The 12,556-nt window shown below is 50.5% G+C and overlaps 1 protein-coding gene across 1 annotated transcript; it reads left to right on the top strand.

Annotated features, from left to right (window-relative positions):
* Positions 1-6,714: 6,714 nt before the first annotated feature.
* LOC123130890 (2'-deoxymugineic-acid 2'-dioxygenase) lies at positions 6,715-8,019 on the top strand. Its single transcript, XM_044550679.1, has one exon. It carries the CDS (start codon positions 6,845-6,847, stop codon positions 7,865-7,867), a length of 1,023 nt encoding a protein of 340 aa, XP_044406614.1. The 5' UTR covers positions 6,715-6,844; the 3' UTR covers positions 7,868-8,019.
* Positions 8,020-12,556: the final 4,537 nt, after the last annotated feature.

Raw genomic sequence — 12,556 nt, 5'->3', positions numbered from 1 at the left:
TAGCCGTCCAATATATCAATCTTTATGTCTCGACCATTTCGAGACTCCTCGTCATGTCCGTGATCACATCCGGGACTCCGAACTAACTTCGGTACATCAAAACTCATAAACTCATAATATAACTGTCATCGAAACCTTAAGCGTGCGGACCCTACGGGTTCGAGAACAATGTAGACATGACCGAGACACGTCTCCGGTCAATAACCAATAGCGGAACCTGGATGCTCATATTGGCTCCTACATATTCTACGAAGATCTTTATCAGTCAGACCGCATAACAACATACGTTGTTCCCTTTGTCATCGTATGTTACTTGCCCGAGATTCGATCGTCGGTATCTCAATACCTAGTTCAATCTTGTTACCGGCAAGTCTCTTTACTCATTCCGTAATACATCATCTCACAACTAACTCATTAGTTGCAATGCTTGCAAGGCTTATGTGATGTGCATTACTGAGAGGGCCCAGAGATACCTCTCCGACAATCGGAGTGACAAATCCTAATCTCGAAATACGCCAACCCAACATGTACCTTCGGAGACACCTGTAGAGCTCCTTTATAATCACCCAGTTATGTTGTGACGTTTGGTAGCACACAAAGTGTTCCTCCGGCAAACGGGAGTTGCATAATCTCATAGTCACAGGAACATGTATAAGTCATGAAGAAAGCAATAGCAACATACTAAATGATCGGGTGCTAAGCTAATGGAATGGGTCTTGTCAATTAGATCATTCATCTAATGATGTGATCCTGTTAATCAAATGACAACTCTTTGTCCATGGTTAGGAAACATAACCATCTTTTGATTAACAAGCTAGTCTAGTAGAGGCATACTAGTGACACTCTGTTTGTCTATGTATTCACACATGTATTATGTTTCCAGTTAATACAATTCTAGCATGAATAATAAACTTTTATCATGATATATAAGAAAATAAATAATAACTTTATTATTGCCTCTAGGGCATATTTCCTTCAAGAGCTCGCCAAGATTGAGAAGGAATGGTCGCTCAGCGACACCTCCGTCGCCCCTGGCAGGGGCAAGGGGACGACTGTCGACCAGGGTCGTCGTTGGCCGAGGCGACCCTCCGCACGACACGGGAGGAAGCCGAGCAGATCCTTCACGAGTGCCAGACAGGGGCCAAGCAGGGCTGTTGTGACCCCCGCGCACTTCCCCTGCTGGAAGGACCACTCCAACTACGATGACAGGAGCACATACGACAATGGAGGTGCCACAGGTCAACCCGGCTAGGCATACAATGTCACTATCTGCTACAAATTAGTCTAGACTTTTTTGGTTTTAGTTGAATGGGCGGAATATCGTATGATTTATGTAAATTAATATCGACCTTGTGTCTGTTTGCATGAATTCTATCATGTTTGCATGAATTATGTCGGAATTTGTTTGCATTGCGGGAGGAGGTTTGAAGAAAGATCACCGGCCGCGGACAAATACTACGTCTGTTTTGAGGGCTGGCGTCGGAGATGCCCTTAGGTTCCTTATGATGGATCCAACGTTATTCGTTCAGTGTGAGATGATATTTCCGTTGACTACAAAGCGTTTGCGGTGATTTTGTTAATTTTAATATTTGTTGACGTCTTTTGAAGGCGCTCATAGGAATAACAGATGTGTTTGTATTGTGTTCCTAAAAGAAGTTGTTTTTGTGCCTATGTGAACAACTATGTCGTGGGTCTGTTGTTTTAATAATGTCGCAATTACTGACTAGCAAAATAAATTGATTAAAACCTATGAAATGACGTAGCATCATGTCCCATTGGAAATGATATGGACCCAGCATAGTAAAAGCAGATGATAGCACCCGTGTTATTCTGGAAACTGGTTGCAATTATTTTAGTGACATTAGTATTTAGATTAACAATAGAGAACTGAAACTAAAATACATATAATTTGTTGTATAATTGTATAATATACAAGTAACATGCATGGTGTATGTTAAAGGTGGGTCTTTCTTCATGCATGATGGTATGATGAGTTGGCATAGTTACATGTTGAGAGACTAGAATTAGTGGAGGTCAACAATTTAGCTGTACAGGATAAGTAACATGTAAAAATGCATCTAGACCCTAGTGATTTGTTGATGACTATATGATTAGTGGGAGTAGTGTTGGTTATCTAGTTTATCTCGGGACATTGGTCTCTCCATGATTAATCGGAGATGTCTGACCCCCATTTCAGAAAGGAAAAACACACTGGTTACCCGAAGACTGGAAGATTTTTTGCATTTATTTGAGCCATAGGACCACCGCACTATTAAGAGGGCTTGAGGTGGTTGCATAAGTTTGGGGACCACATCCAAATATATACACTCAGTCATCTAGGAAAAATGGGTTAAAACTCACCTTGATAATGCAGTTGTTGGGACCCCTGGGTCCCTAGCATCCAGACATCGTCCCCAGGTGCTATGGAATTCTCTTTGGATACCTTGGGTCCCCAGGGTATACGGGAAACTCTCTAAATATCATGGGTCCCTGGGGTCTAGGATTTATTTCCTTGTCCTTCCTTGACAAGGCAATGGCTAGATCAAGGGGGGGGGGGGTATTTATACCCCACCACTCTCCTTCCTCCAAATAAAACATGTATTCCTGAGCTTCTCCGCCATTGTCAAACCCTCTTCATACTTCCACTCAAACTCCAAACTTTGAGAATTGAAAAAAAATAGCCCGATCCACAGTTTCACCAAACTGATTTGTGATCCTCATACTTGTTTATCATAAAACTTGTTACTCCTGGAGATTTGAGACTCTTGGGCGTTAGGAGTCAAAGCCCAGAAGCTTCTTTGCACGTGGTGTGCTCCAGGAAGTTTGTAAACGCCCAGTGGTCGCCTTCAAGAACAACCACAAGCGATTTGAGGCTCATCCGTTGGAGGTGACTCAAAGGGAGACTAGGATGAGCCACTTGGTGGCGTTCAGGAGCTTTGGCTTCCGCACCTATCCAATAAAGATTAGCACTCCCCCCAAGAGTATGAATCTATCGTCATGGAGGAAAGTACGTGACCAATAATGCATATAGTGGAGCTCATGATGAAGTTGTTGACGTTGCCCCTACAACAAAGATGAAAGGGGCAAGGTCAAGCAACTGTTTGACAGAGAAAGATAAGGAATCGATCATGGAATGGGAGAATGTGAGCATCGATGCGATAGCAGGGAGCGATCAAAACATGAAGACATGTTTGAAGCGTATTGCTGAGGATTTTTGTCGCAATGTGATAGTATCATCAGAATGCACTGTCAACACTCAATCACCGTGGTGGAGTGGAATTCAAGAATGTTACAACCGGTGGGCAGGTTGTGTCGCTTAAGTTGATCATGCCAATCCTAGTGGAATGATAAATGAGATGTTAGTGAGTATATAATTATAATTTTTTGTATGATCAGTGTGGACCAAATTTTTGTTTATGTAGTGGTTGCACCTAATTTGTATGTTATGTTTAAGTTTGCAGCTGGACTACACCCATGAACTATACAAACCGAGGAACTGAAGGGATTTTTGAGCAGTGCTCCAAAATAACGAGAAGTGGGAAGATATGAACAATGAAAGTTTTTTCACCTAAGAAGAAGGCTAAATCTTCAACTAAAAAGCTTGACAATAATGAAGATATTGATGATGATGATGTGCAAGCTGAAGGCTATGGAGGAGTGCAAGATGTCCATTGAAGAAGAAAAGCTGAGAGTCATTGGAGATGAAATGAATACAGATAAGATGTATCAAGAACTCAAGACCATGGTCATGAACACTGATGGGCTTGATATAGATCAAGTGGCCTATGTAGCCATGATCAAAGGACAAATTCTATCATTAAAATGGCTAGGGGCAGGGGTGTGGCTTTGTTGGGCTGACCTGGGCCTTGCCCCTCCTAGGATTTTGGCGAACTTTTTAATACCTATGCTTTGTAGCTCACTCCACTGGCAAGCAATGATATTTGCGTTATTCCCCTTTATGGTCTATCCAAAGCTTCTAAGGGCTGGCCACTAGGAGCGTACCAGGAGGTGCAATACTTCATAGTAGTGGCCAACGTCCTTCTCCACCAACAACGAGATGTGGCTACATCTGCTCGTCTAGATTTAGCAGCAGCACAGGCACACAACAGGGAGCAACTGTCACCCATAATATTTTGTGCATACCTCCTGCCACACAAACGAAAGAGGGCAGGGTTGCGACTCACCGTAAGGGCACCGCCCATACCGCCAGAGGTCCAACATCACAGGGAGCAGCGGCCAACCGGCCTCCCAAGCGACGAGGATTGAGCATTGCATCCCCAATTATCTTGCCATTTACGAGTCTGCAAAACATAGATAACCTTATTTCTTCCCCAAATTCCGAGTTCGCTCTTTCATAACCTTATTCTTTTGCTCAACCGTTCTTTTACATTCTAAAAATTCATGCGACGTACCTTCTTTTTTCTTTCTGAAAAGCGAAACCACCAGTCATCTGTTGGGGTCACCGGCCACATGTTACAAGTATAAATACACACAACAACAACCACCACCAATTAGAGCCAGGCTCCTAACGACGGCCGAAACAAAGCCAATGTTCATGCATGCCAAAAGACCTTAAAGAAAAGGAACACCGAAAACTCATAAACGAAGGAACAAGGGTAGTTGCAGACTAGATAGTTGTACTCTACCTTGAGCTGGCCTGCCCAGTTTTTTCTTGATAGCCCCACCACTGCTAGGGGATACGAGTGGACGAGCAAATGGGTACAAGCGATGCTCTATGTTTGATTTTTATGCTTTATTGGAACCGTATGTCGCATGTTTGATTTTGAATTGGTCTTGTAATTTTGAACTTTGGAAATATGGATTTAGATTGACGTCCAGTTATTAAAAGCGGTATCATAATTGTTTGCATTTATATGATGTGTGTTTGCATAAATACATAGTTCATGGTTTACTATACACGAGGTACTGTAGGCCAGGTACTGTAGTCATGGACAGTAGCTATCTTACTGTTCATGCTGACCTGTCCGTTAATCTTTGATCCGACGATTTTGAAAGGGTGGCAAGTCACAGTACTGTTCACCCCCCGCTAGCTGGCCAGGCAATAAAGGGGCTGTTTGGATTCATCCACTCCCGCCTGACCAAAACGTGAGCGTGCCAATTTTTTGGTGATGAGTGAAGTCTGTTTTAAACCTTAAACTCATATACCTTGTCGGAATCGAACCCCCATCTCCGAATCCCTGAAATCGGTACCCTAACCTCTATGATCCCGGTCAATATCAACCCTGGACCTGTTTGGTGCACCGGGAAAAGATTCATCCCGCCCGGGATCATAGCCTACACTCACTGACATAATTACCCCACATGTCATTTCCATCTTCTATCCCAATCCTCTTCCCTGTCTTTCCTGAAATCATCAGAACTTGCGGCTCTACCGCCGGAAGGTGCGGATGGAGGGCTCCTGGTTCTGGCATTTTCTTGGTCAGCATGGCCCGCACGGGGGCATCCATGGTGGTCTGCTCCACACAGAGGACGATGTGGCCGGCGCCAGCGCTGGCGATGAGACGTGGGAGGAAGAACTGAAGCTGCGAGTGACGGTCCGCGATGGCGCACATGGCGTGGAGGTGGCCGGCGCACACCAATGTTGTGGAATAACGTCTACACGACGGGGATATGAGACAGTGGCGCAGCACGAGCCGCTGGGTCGCCGCGAGGTGACGACCCACGATGGCGCATGGCGTGGAGGTGGCCGGCGACCTTCGTCATGGCGATGGCCGGCTAGAGGTGTGCGACGCGGCGCGTGCGTACAATGGCTGCACAGCCTGCTCGGCTTCGTGCTCCAGTCCCTCGGCAATCACATCGTTGGCAACTATGTCGTGCGGCAGGCCACGACAATATGTACAGGCGCTTTCTTAAAGTGCTCCTTGATTGTGAGCAACGGAAGCTATGATGCATAGCAACGGAGGCTATATGATGCGATGGTTTTGGTTAGGCAGCGTGCTTTCCGTAGAAGCTGGCTTTGAAGCAGCAAGCAGGGGATGGATTCTTCAGGAGCTAGCTCACACGTACACTACGTAGCAACTTGCACGCCACTAGCTTGATCGATCTGTGCCAGCACGACACACATCAGAGATGTTGTGGCATGCCGTGGATTTTGCCACACACCGCAGTGTCGGTTGCTGCAGGTGTTCATAACGAGACAAGCATCATCGTTCGGGCATCTAAAAAAGACAGTCGCAGGCAAGAAGATGGATATGGCGTGTAGTATAGGGCCGCTGAGTCAGTGAGAAAACCTAGAATCCCGGTCGGGATTAACTTTTTTCAGTGCCATAAACGGGGCTAGGGTGGATGTAGGGTTGATATATTGACCGGGATCTGAGAGTTTAGGGTACCGATTTCAGGGACTTAGACGTGAGGGTTTGATTTCGACGAGCTCTATGACTTTAAGGTTTAAAATAGACTTTACCCTTTGATGATGGAATCCGCTGCCGATGTTTAACCAGGAAGTTGGCGTGAAATCCTAACTCGCGGCCAAAATATTGGCGTGGTTGAAACGATTTGGCCCCCATCCAAACAGGAACCAACCCTACTAGTCAACGCCGATATTTTGGCGGGGCAACTCTTGGCCATCATCCAAACAACCTAAAAAAGCCGGCCAAAATAAACAGGCATTCGAATTTTCTTTAGCAAAGAAAAAGTCAACATTGTCAGTGCACTGTATCTTCATATGACGACAAATGGATATTCCCCGGTTGCAATCAAAACCCGAATGCTCTCTGAATCCAAAGATGCTTCTCTTGATCTCTTCACCATAAAAGTGCAGAGATTGATGCAGATGATGAACTGATCAGTCTATGCAAAATCTCAAGCAAAGCTATATCTCGAGATGGCAGCGGAGCCTCTCTCCAATGGCGCCACCCACCTGTCGGTGCCTGCACGCTACATACTCCCGGTGCACAACAGGCCGTCTTCGTCCGTGAATGGCAAGGGGGCGCTGCCTGTGGTTGATCTCGGTGGAGACGACGACGGCAGGATCGCCGAGGAGATCGTCCGTGCAGGGCGGGAGTTCGGTTTCTTCCAGGTGGTCAACCACGGCGTGCCGGAGGAGGTGATGGGCGCCATGATGCGCGCCGCGGAGGAGTTCTTCGCACTGCCGGAGGACGAGAAGATGGCGTACTACTCGAACGACGGCAAGAAGCTCCCGCGGTTCCACACGAGCCTCCGGAACGGCGCCGGCGAGGAGGTCCTGTACTGGCGGGACTGCCTGAAGCTCGGCTGCCACCCGCCGGACTGGCCGGACAAGCCCCGCGGGCTCGGGGCGGCGCTGGAGCCATACACGGCAGCCGTGAGGGCAACGGCGCGGCGCGTTCTGCGTCTCGCCGCTGTCGGGCTGGGGCTCGAGGAGGAACACTTCGATGGGTCGCTCAGCGGCGGTGGGATGATGAACGTGAACCACTACCCGCCGTGCCCGGATCCGAGCCTCACCCTCGGCGCCGGGCCGCACCGCGACCCCGGCCTCGTCACCGTGCTCATGGAGAACGTCGGCGGCGGCCTACAGATGCTGCTCCACGGCGACGGTGACGCTGGGGGCGGCGGGATGATGTGGGTGGACGCCGACGCCGCGCCGGGGGCGCTGGTCCTCAACTTTGGGCATCAGATGGAGGTGGTGAGCAACGGGCGCCTGCGCAGTGCCGAGCACCGCGTGGTCACCAGCGCGCGCGCCGCGCGGACCTCGCTGGCCACGTTCGTGTGGCCCGAGCCGGGGTGCACTGTCGCGCCGGCGCCGGAGCTGGTGCTGGCCGCAGGCGAGGGGCCTCCATATAAGCCCCACTCCTACGGGGAATTTCTTGGTGTGTACCTTGCCGAGGGTGGGGTCAAGGAAGCCGCCATGGCGCATCTCAAGCACTGATCACCTGTCAGCTTAATTTCCTGCACATGCATTTCTTCTTCCAGCAAATTTGAGTAAAGGGTTTTCTTATGGCGTCAGTAAAGTTCTTCCAAGTTGGTGTAATGGTGGATGCAAGTATGTTTGTTTAGCGGAGAATACTGGTAATGGTTATATTCCTGTCTGCTTATGTAGAAACCAAATTTTAGGAATATAACCAAATTTGAGCTTTTAACTCAAGTGGTTATATTCCTGTCTACCTATGTAGAAACCAAATTTTAGGATTCTGTTTAGTTTCGTATAACTCAAATATCTCGAGCTTTTGACTCTTTGTCTTGGCCGTTTCTTTTTGTGATGTTATGGGCAAAAGGATTCTCTGAGAGGTGGTTATCTTGGATGGCGACTCTCCTGTCCTCGGCAAGCTCGCGAGTGGTAGTTAATGGATGCGTTGGGGGATAAGTTTACGCAAGCGTGCAGTCGACGGTAGGGAGACTCCCTCTCGTCGTTGCTGTTTGTGATTGCAATTGACATATTAACGACGATTGTGATGAAGGCTCACAGGGCCCAAATTATGAGCAACATGAATAGTTGCGCCCCCTTTCAAAGATTGTCGCTTTACGCGGATGATCTTGCTATGTTTATCAAGCCTTCATTGTCAGACATTTACTTCATTAAAGAGATGCTCCAGATCTTTGGCACTGCTTTAGGCTTGAAGGTGAATTACAACAAGTCCTCGGCCATCCTGATCAGGGCAAAGGAAGAAGATGAGATCCTTGTCCGGAATGCCTTGGAGGATTGGTCAGTTTCCGTGCAAATATATGGGATTACAACTGAGTATCAAGCAACTGACAAGGTCGGAATGGCAACCGATAGTGGATGCTTCGCTCAAAATCCTACCCCGTTGGCAAAGGGGGATGATTACCCGCCCAAGGATGTTAATTCTGGTGAACCAGGTGATGCGTGCGCGGCCTACACATCATTTGACTGTTGTGGAAGCCCCCAAATGGGCCATTGAGAAAGTGGACAAGGGGTGCTGCATGTTTTTCTGGGCTGGTTCAGAAGAGATTAGTGCCTGAAAATGCATTGTATCTTGGCAGAGGGTATGTCGCCCAAAGAATCTGGGGGGATTAGGAGTAATGGATTTGCGCAAACACGGCCTAGCACTCAGATTACATTAGGAGTGGTTTAGGAGAACGGATGATGTCGGGCCATGGCAGGGCCTGAACGTGGCGCCGGATCGGCAGGTGCTCGCGGCCTTCAACAGTCTGGTCCATTGGCAAATTGGAGATGGAGCTCAGATTCTCTTCTGGAAGGATAGATGAATCAGGGGCTTTAGCATGGAAGAGGTTGCTCCGCTGATTGTTCCAAAGGTTAGAACATGGGTGGCCAACAGGAGGACAGTCAAGGAGGGGATGCTGTTACATGCATGGACTAGGGATATTTCTGGAGATCTTTCCACGGAGGAACTTGCCCAGTTCATTCAAATTTGGGAAGTACTAATTGATATCCAGATTGAGCTGACCAGGGAGGAAAAGGTTGTCTGGGTGTGGAATGCGGATGGCAAGTGCTCAGTGGCGTAAGCGTACAAGATGTTGTGCGAAGGAGGCATCAGATTTTGGTTGGCTGCTGCGGTGTGGAAGACCTGGGCCCCATTAACCTGCAAATTTTTTATGTGGCAAGCGGTACAATACCGGTTGTGGACTTCAGATAGAAGATTCAGACGTGGAATACAAGCCGAGACATCCCCATGTTTCTTCTGTGAGCAGCAAGAGGATACGGTGGACCATTTGATGCTCCAATGTGTGTTTGCAAGACAGGTATGGCATCTCTCTTTTGCAAGAGTGGGCATTGACCATGCCATTCTGCCTTCACCACAAGCCAGGATAGAGGATTGGTGGCCTACGAGACGTAACTGGATCGCCAAGACTAACCGAAAGGGTTTTGACTCATTTGTAATGCTCATTTATTGGACGGTGTGGAAGCAATGCAACACGCGTGTATTTGGTCGAGATCTGGTTTGCAATGTTGAGGCCACGGTAGGTCTCATATTCCAGAACCTGAATTTGTGGGGTCAAGCCGGAGGGACGGGAGTGATTAGATATCGAGAGTAATAGCCTAGTTGGGCTCAGAGTGCAGAGGGCGTCTGGCACCGAGTTGTGGTGTCTGAGCCTTTTGTAATCTCTTTACATATTTCTGTCTTCTATAAAGCTAAGGTACGCCATTGGTGTACTCTCTAAAAGAAGACATTATCAGCGCTGCGAGGTGATTATTTTGTCAATTTCATGATTTGTCGCCTCAGTCTCTTCTCACGCATTCCCTCAAAAAAGTTCCACTACTAATTAATTAAAAATTAAAAGAGAGGTTTGACGCACGGATGGCTATCCTCTCCGCCTCTCCCCTTCCCCTCCCGGGCGGTGGCGGCGACGGGCTCGTCCCCCCTCTTCAACTCCGGTGTCCCTATGCTACCTTCTCGCGGCCTCCTCCTCGGTCCCCAACCCGCCGTCCACTCATCGTTCTGTTTTCCGCGCTCCTGCCCCCGCCAACAAGTTCTGGGCTCTCGGATCTGAGGCCTCGGACTCCGACCCCGACTCCCCTCCTCCCCCCTCCGTCCCGCGCCTCCGTGCGTGCTGCCTTTCGTCGCTGCTCCGTCGCGGTGCCGTAAATTCGCTCCCGACGGGCGTGGCCGCCCTGCTCCCGATCCATTGGTCGTGGATGGCTGGACTCGCGTTTTGCGCAGGCGCCGTCTGGTTCCTCCGCTGTCTCCTGCCTGTGGCATCCTTGGTCCTGGGCGGTGTGGTGCGCCGACGTTGGACCTGGTTTCCCTCCCCCTCCCTGTCTGTCTTTCGTCTGTGCTTCGTCCTCTGGTTCGCTGGTGGCCTCGCCGGCAGCGGCCGGGCCGCCCGAATCCCTCGATCCGGAGGTGCCCTCCATGGTGGAGCCAGACCCTGGGATTCGGGCCTCCGCGTGCTCCTGATGGGCCTGGGCCCCGCTCCCTTTCCAATGTGTCGGATTCCCCCTACCTCTCGTGGTTCTTGGGCCTCGGGTGGCCCTGGCCCAGTCCCTGTTCCCACTCTAGCCCAACCCTTCGGCCCCGACCTAGTGTGGTCGGGGTATATATGGGTGCGGAGGGGCTCACTTCCCCCATTTCTAGGGTTCCCAGCCTCTCTCTCTGACCTGCGTCGCCACCGCTTCCCCATCCGCGTTCCTCTAGACATGCTCCTCCTTCTCCCCTCCCCCTCTCGTTTGAGTCGGTCGTCTCAATGGACCGCTCGCGCGGCTCCTCCAGCGAGGCCTTGTCTGACCAAAAGCGGCGGCAGGAGGGCTCTGTTGAGGGGGAGGTAGATTTGGAGTACGAAGCTTCCCTTCGTCCCAAGATCCAGGCGGACCGAGCTCGGGTGGAGGGGCCGCGGTGGAGCTTGGCGGTCCTCCTTCCCTTTGATCTGGCTCGGTTGCGGCTGGTCCCTCTGCTCCCTATGGTGGTTCTTCGCCGCGTCCTTCGGATCCCTTGGAGGTGGCGGCCGCGGCGAGTAAGGCTGGCTCTGCTGGCCTGTCCTCGCGCCCCCTCCTCCTCGCAGTGCTGCGGCCTCGTCGTGGGCTCTAGCCCGGGCCCCGGTGGCCCCTGGTGGTGGTCCTGGTCGTTTCGTGCCCCGCGGCTCCTCTGGGGCGCCGGGTCACCGCCCCTCCTCTGGCGGCCTGGTCCCTGCCTCTGCCTCTGGTCCCTGTGGTGACGGTATTCTTCCTCCACCCCCACCCCCCCGCTCCGGCGCGCGCCCCTCCTCCTGCCCAAGTGGCCAACCCCACCCTCACCTGCTTCGCTTGCCACTGCCCTGGTCACTTTCAGTCGTGCTGTCCAAACCCCCCTCCCCTTCCGTCTCATCCGCAGAGAAGACGGCCACCTTACGGTCGACTGTCAAAACCGCCTCAAACCCCCTGCTTTCGTGCATTATGGCCTTGGCCTCCCTGGATGTGCTTTCTTCGCACTCGATCGCGAGGTTCCTCAAGTGGTTCCCATTCCTGCTCTTTCTAACGTCGGCATCATTATTGTCAAGAATAAGAAAATCTCCCCCAGGTTCTCCTCGATGAACTCCAATTGTGGGATGATGGTGGATGGGATTGGCAGATCCGCCAACTTTCTGAGTCTGAGTTCGCTGCCATTTTCCCCTCCAAAGAAAGCTTGCGTATGATATCTTCCTGTTCCAGTTTCACCCTTACCCTTAACCAAGTTGTCATTTCTGTCAAGGCCGCCTCCAATGGATCTAAAGCTATCTCTTCGCTGTCTGATGTCTGGGTCTTAGTTGATGACGTCCCACCTACGCTTCGCTCTTCTGCCTTTCTTATGGCATTCAGTGTTCTTATTGGCAAACCAATTGAGGTTGATCCGGAGTCTCTGCTTGTCGTGGGCCCTGTGCGGCTGCGGGTCTGGTGCGTTGATCCTCATTGCATTTGCGGCTCCGTTGACGTCTTCCCTTCTGCTGGTGGCTTCCGTCTTAGGGTTCGGGTCGAGGGCGATGCTGCTCCGGTGTCGCCCCCGCCCCACCCCTCGACCGGCCTCGGGCAATGATGACAAAGATGACAAGGATGAGGATGGCCTTCCGGATGACTCGAATCATGGCACTAAACATCGTTTTACTCGGTCGGAGTGGGATGGGTTGACTTCTGAAGATCGTGATTTGCTCAAGGAGAACGCTCCGGTGGGTGGTGGGAACAAGGATG

Source organism: Triticum aestivum, chromosome 6A (assembly GCF_018294505.1).
Source record: "Triticum aestivum cultivar Chinese Spring chromosome 6A, IWGSC CS RefSeq v2.1, whole genome shotgun sequence".
Classification (NCBI taxonomy): Eukaryota; Viridiplantae; Streptophyta; class Magnoliopsida; order Poales; family Poaceae; genus Triticum; species Triticum aestivum.
The sequence above is the reverse complement of the archived record's forward strand: the minus strand, read 5'-3'. Positions and strand labels throughout refer to the sequence as shown.

Excerpts from the sequence above, each read along its gene's own strand:
- LOC123130890 (XM_044550679.1), top strand. The coding sequence starts at position 6,845 with ATGGCAGCGGAGCCTCTCTCCAATGGCGCCACCCACCTGTCGGTGCCT.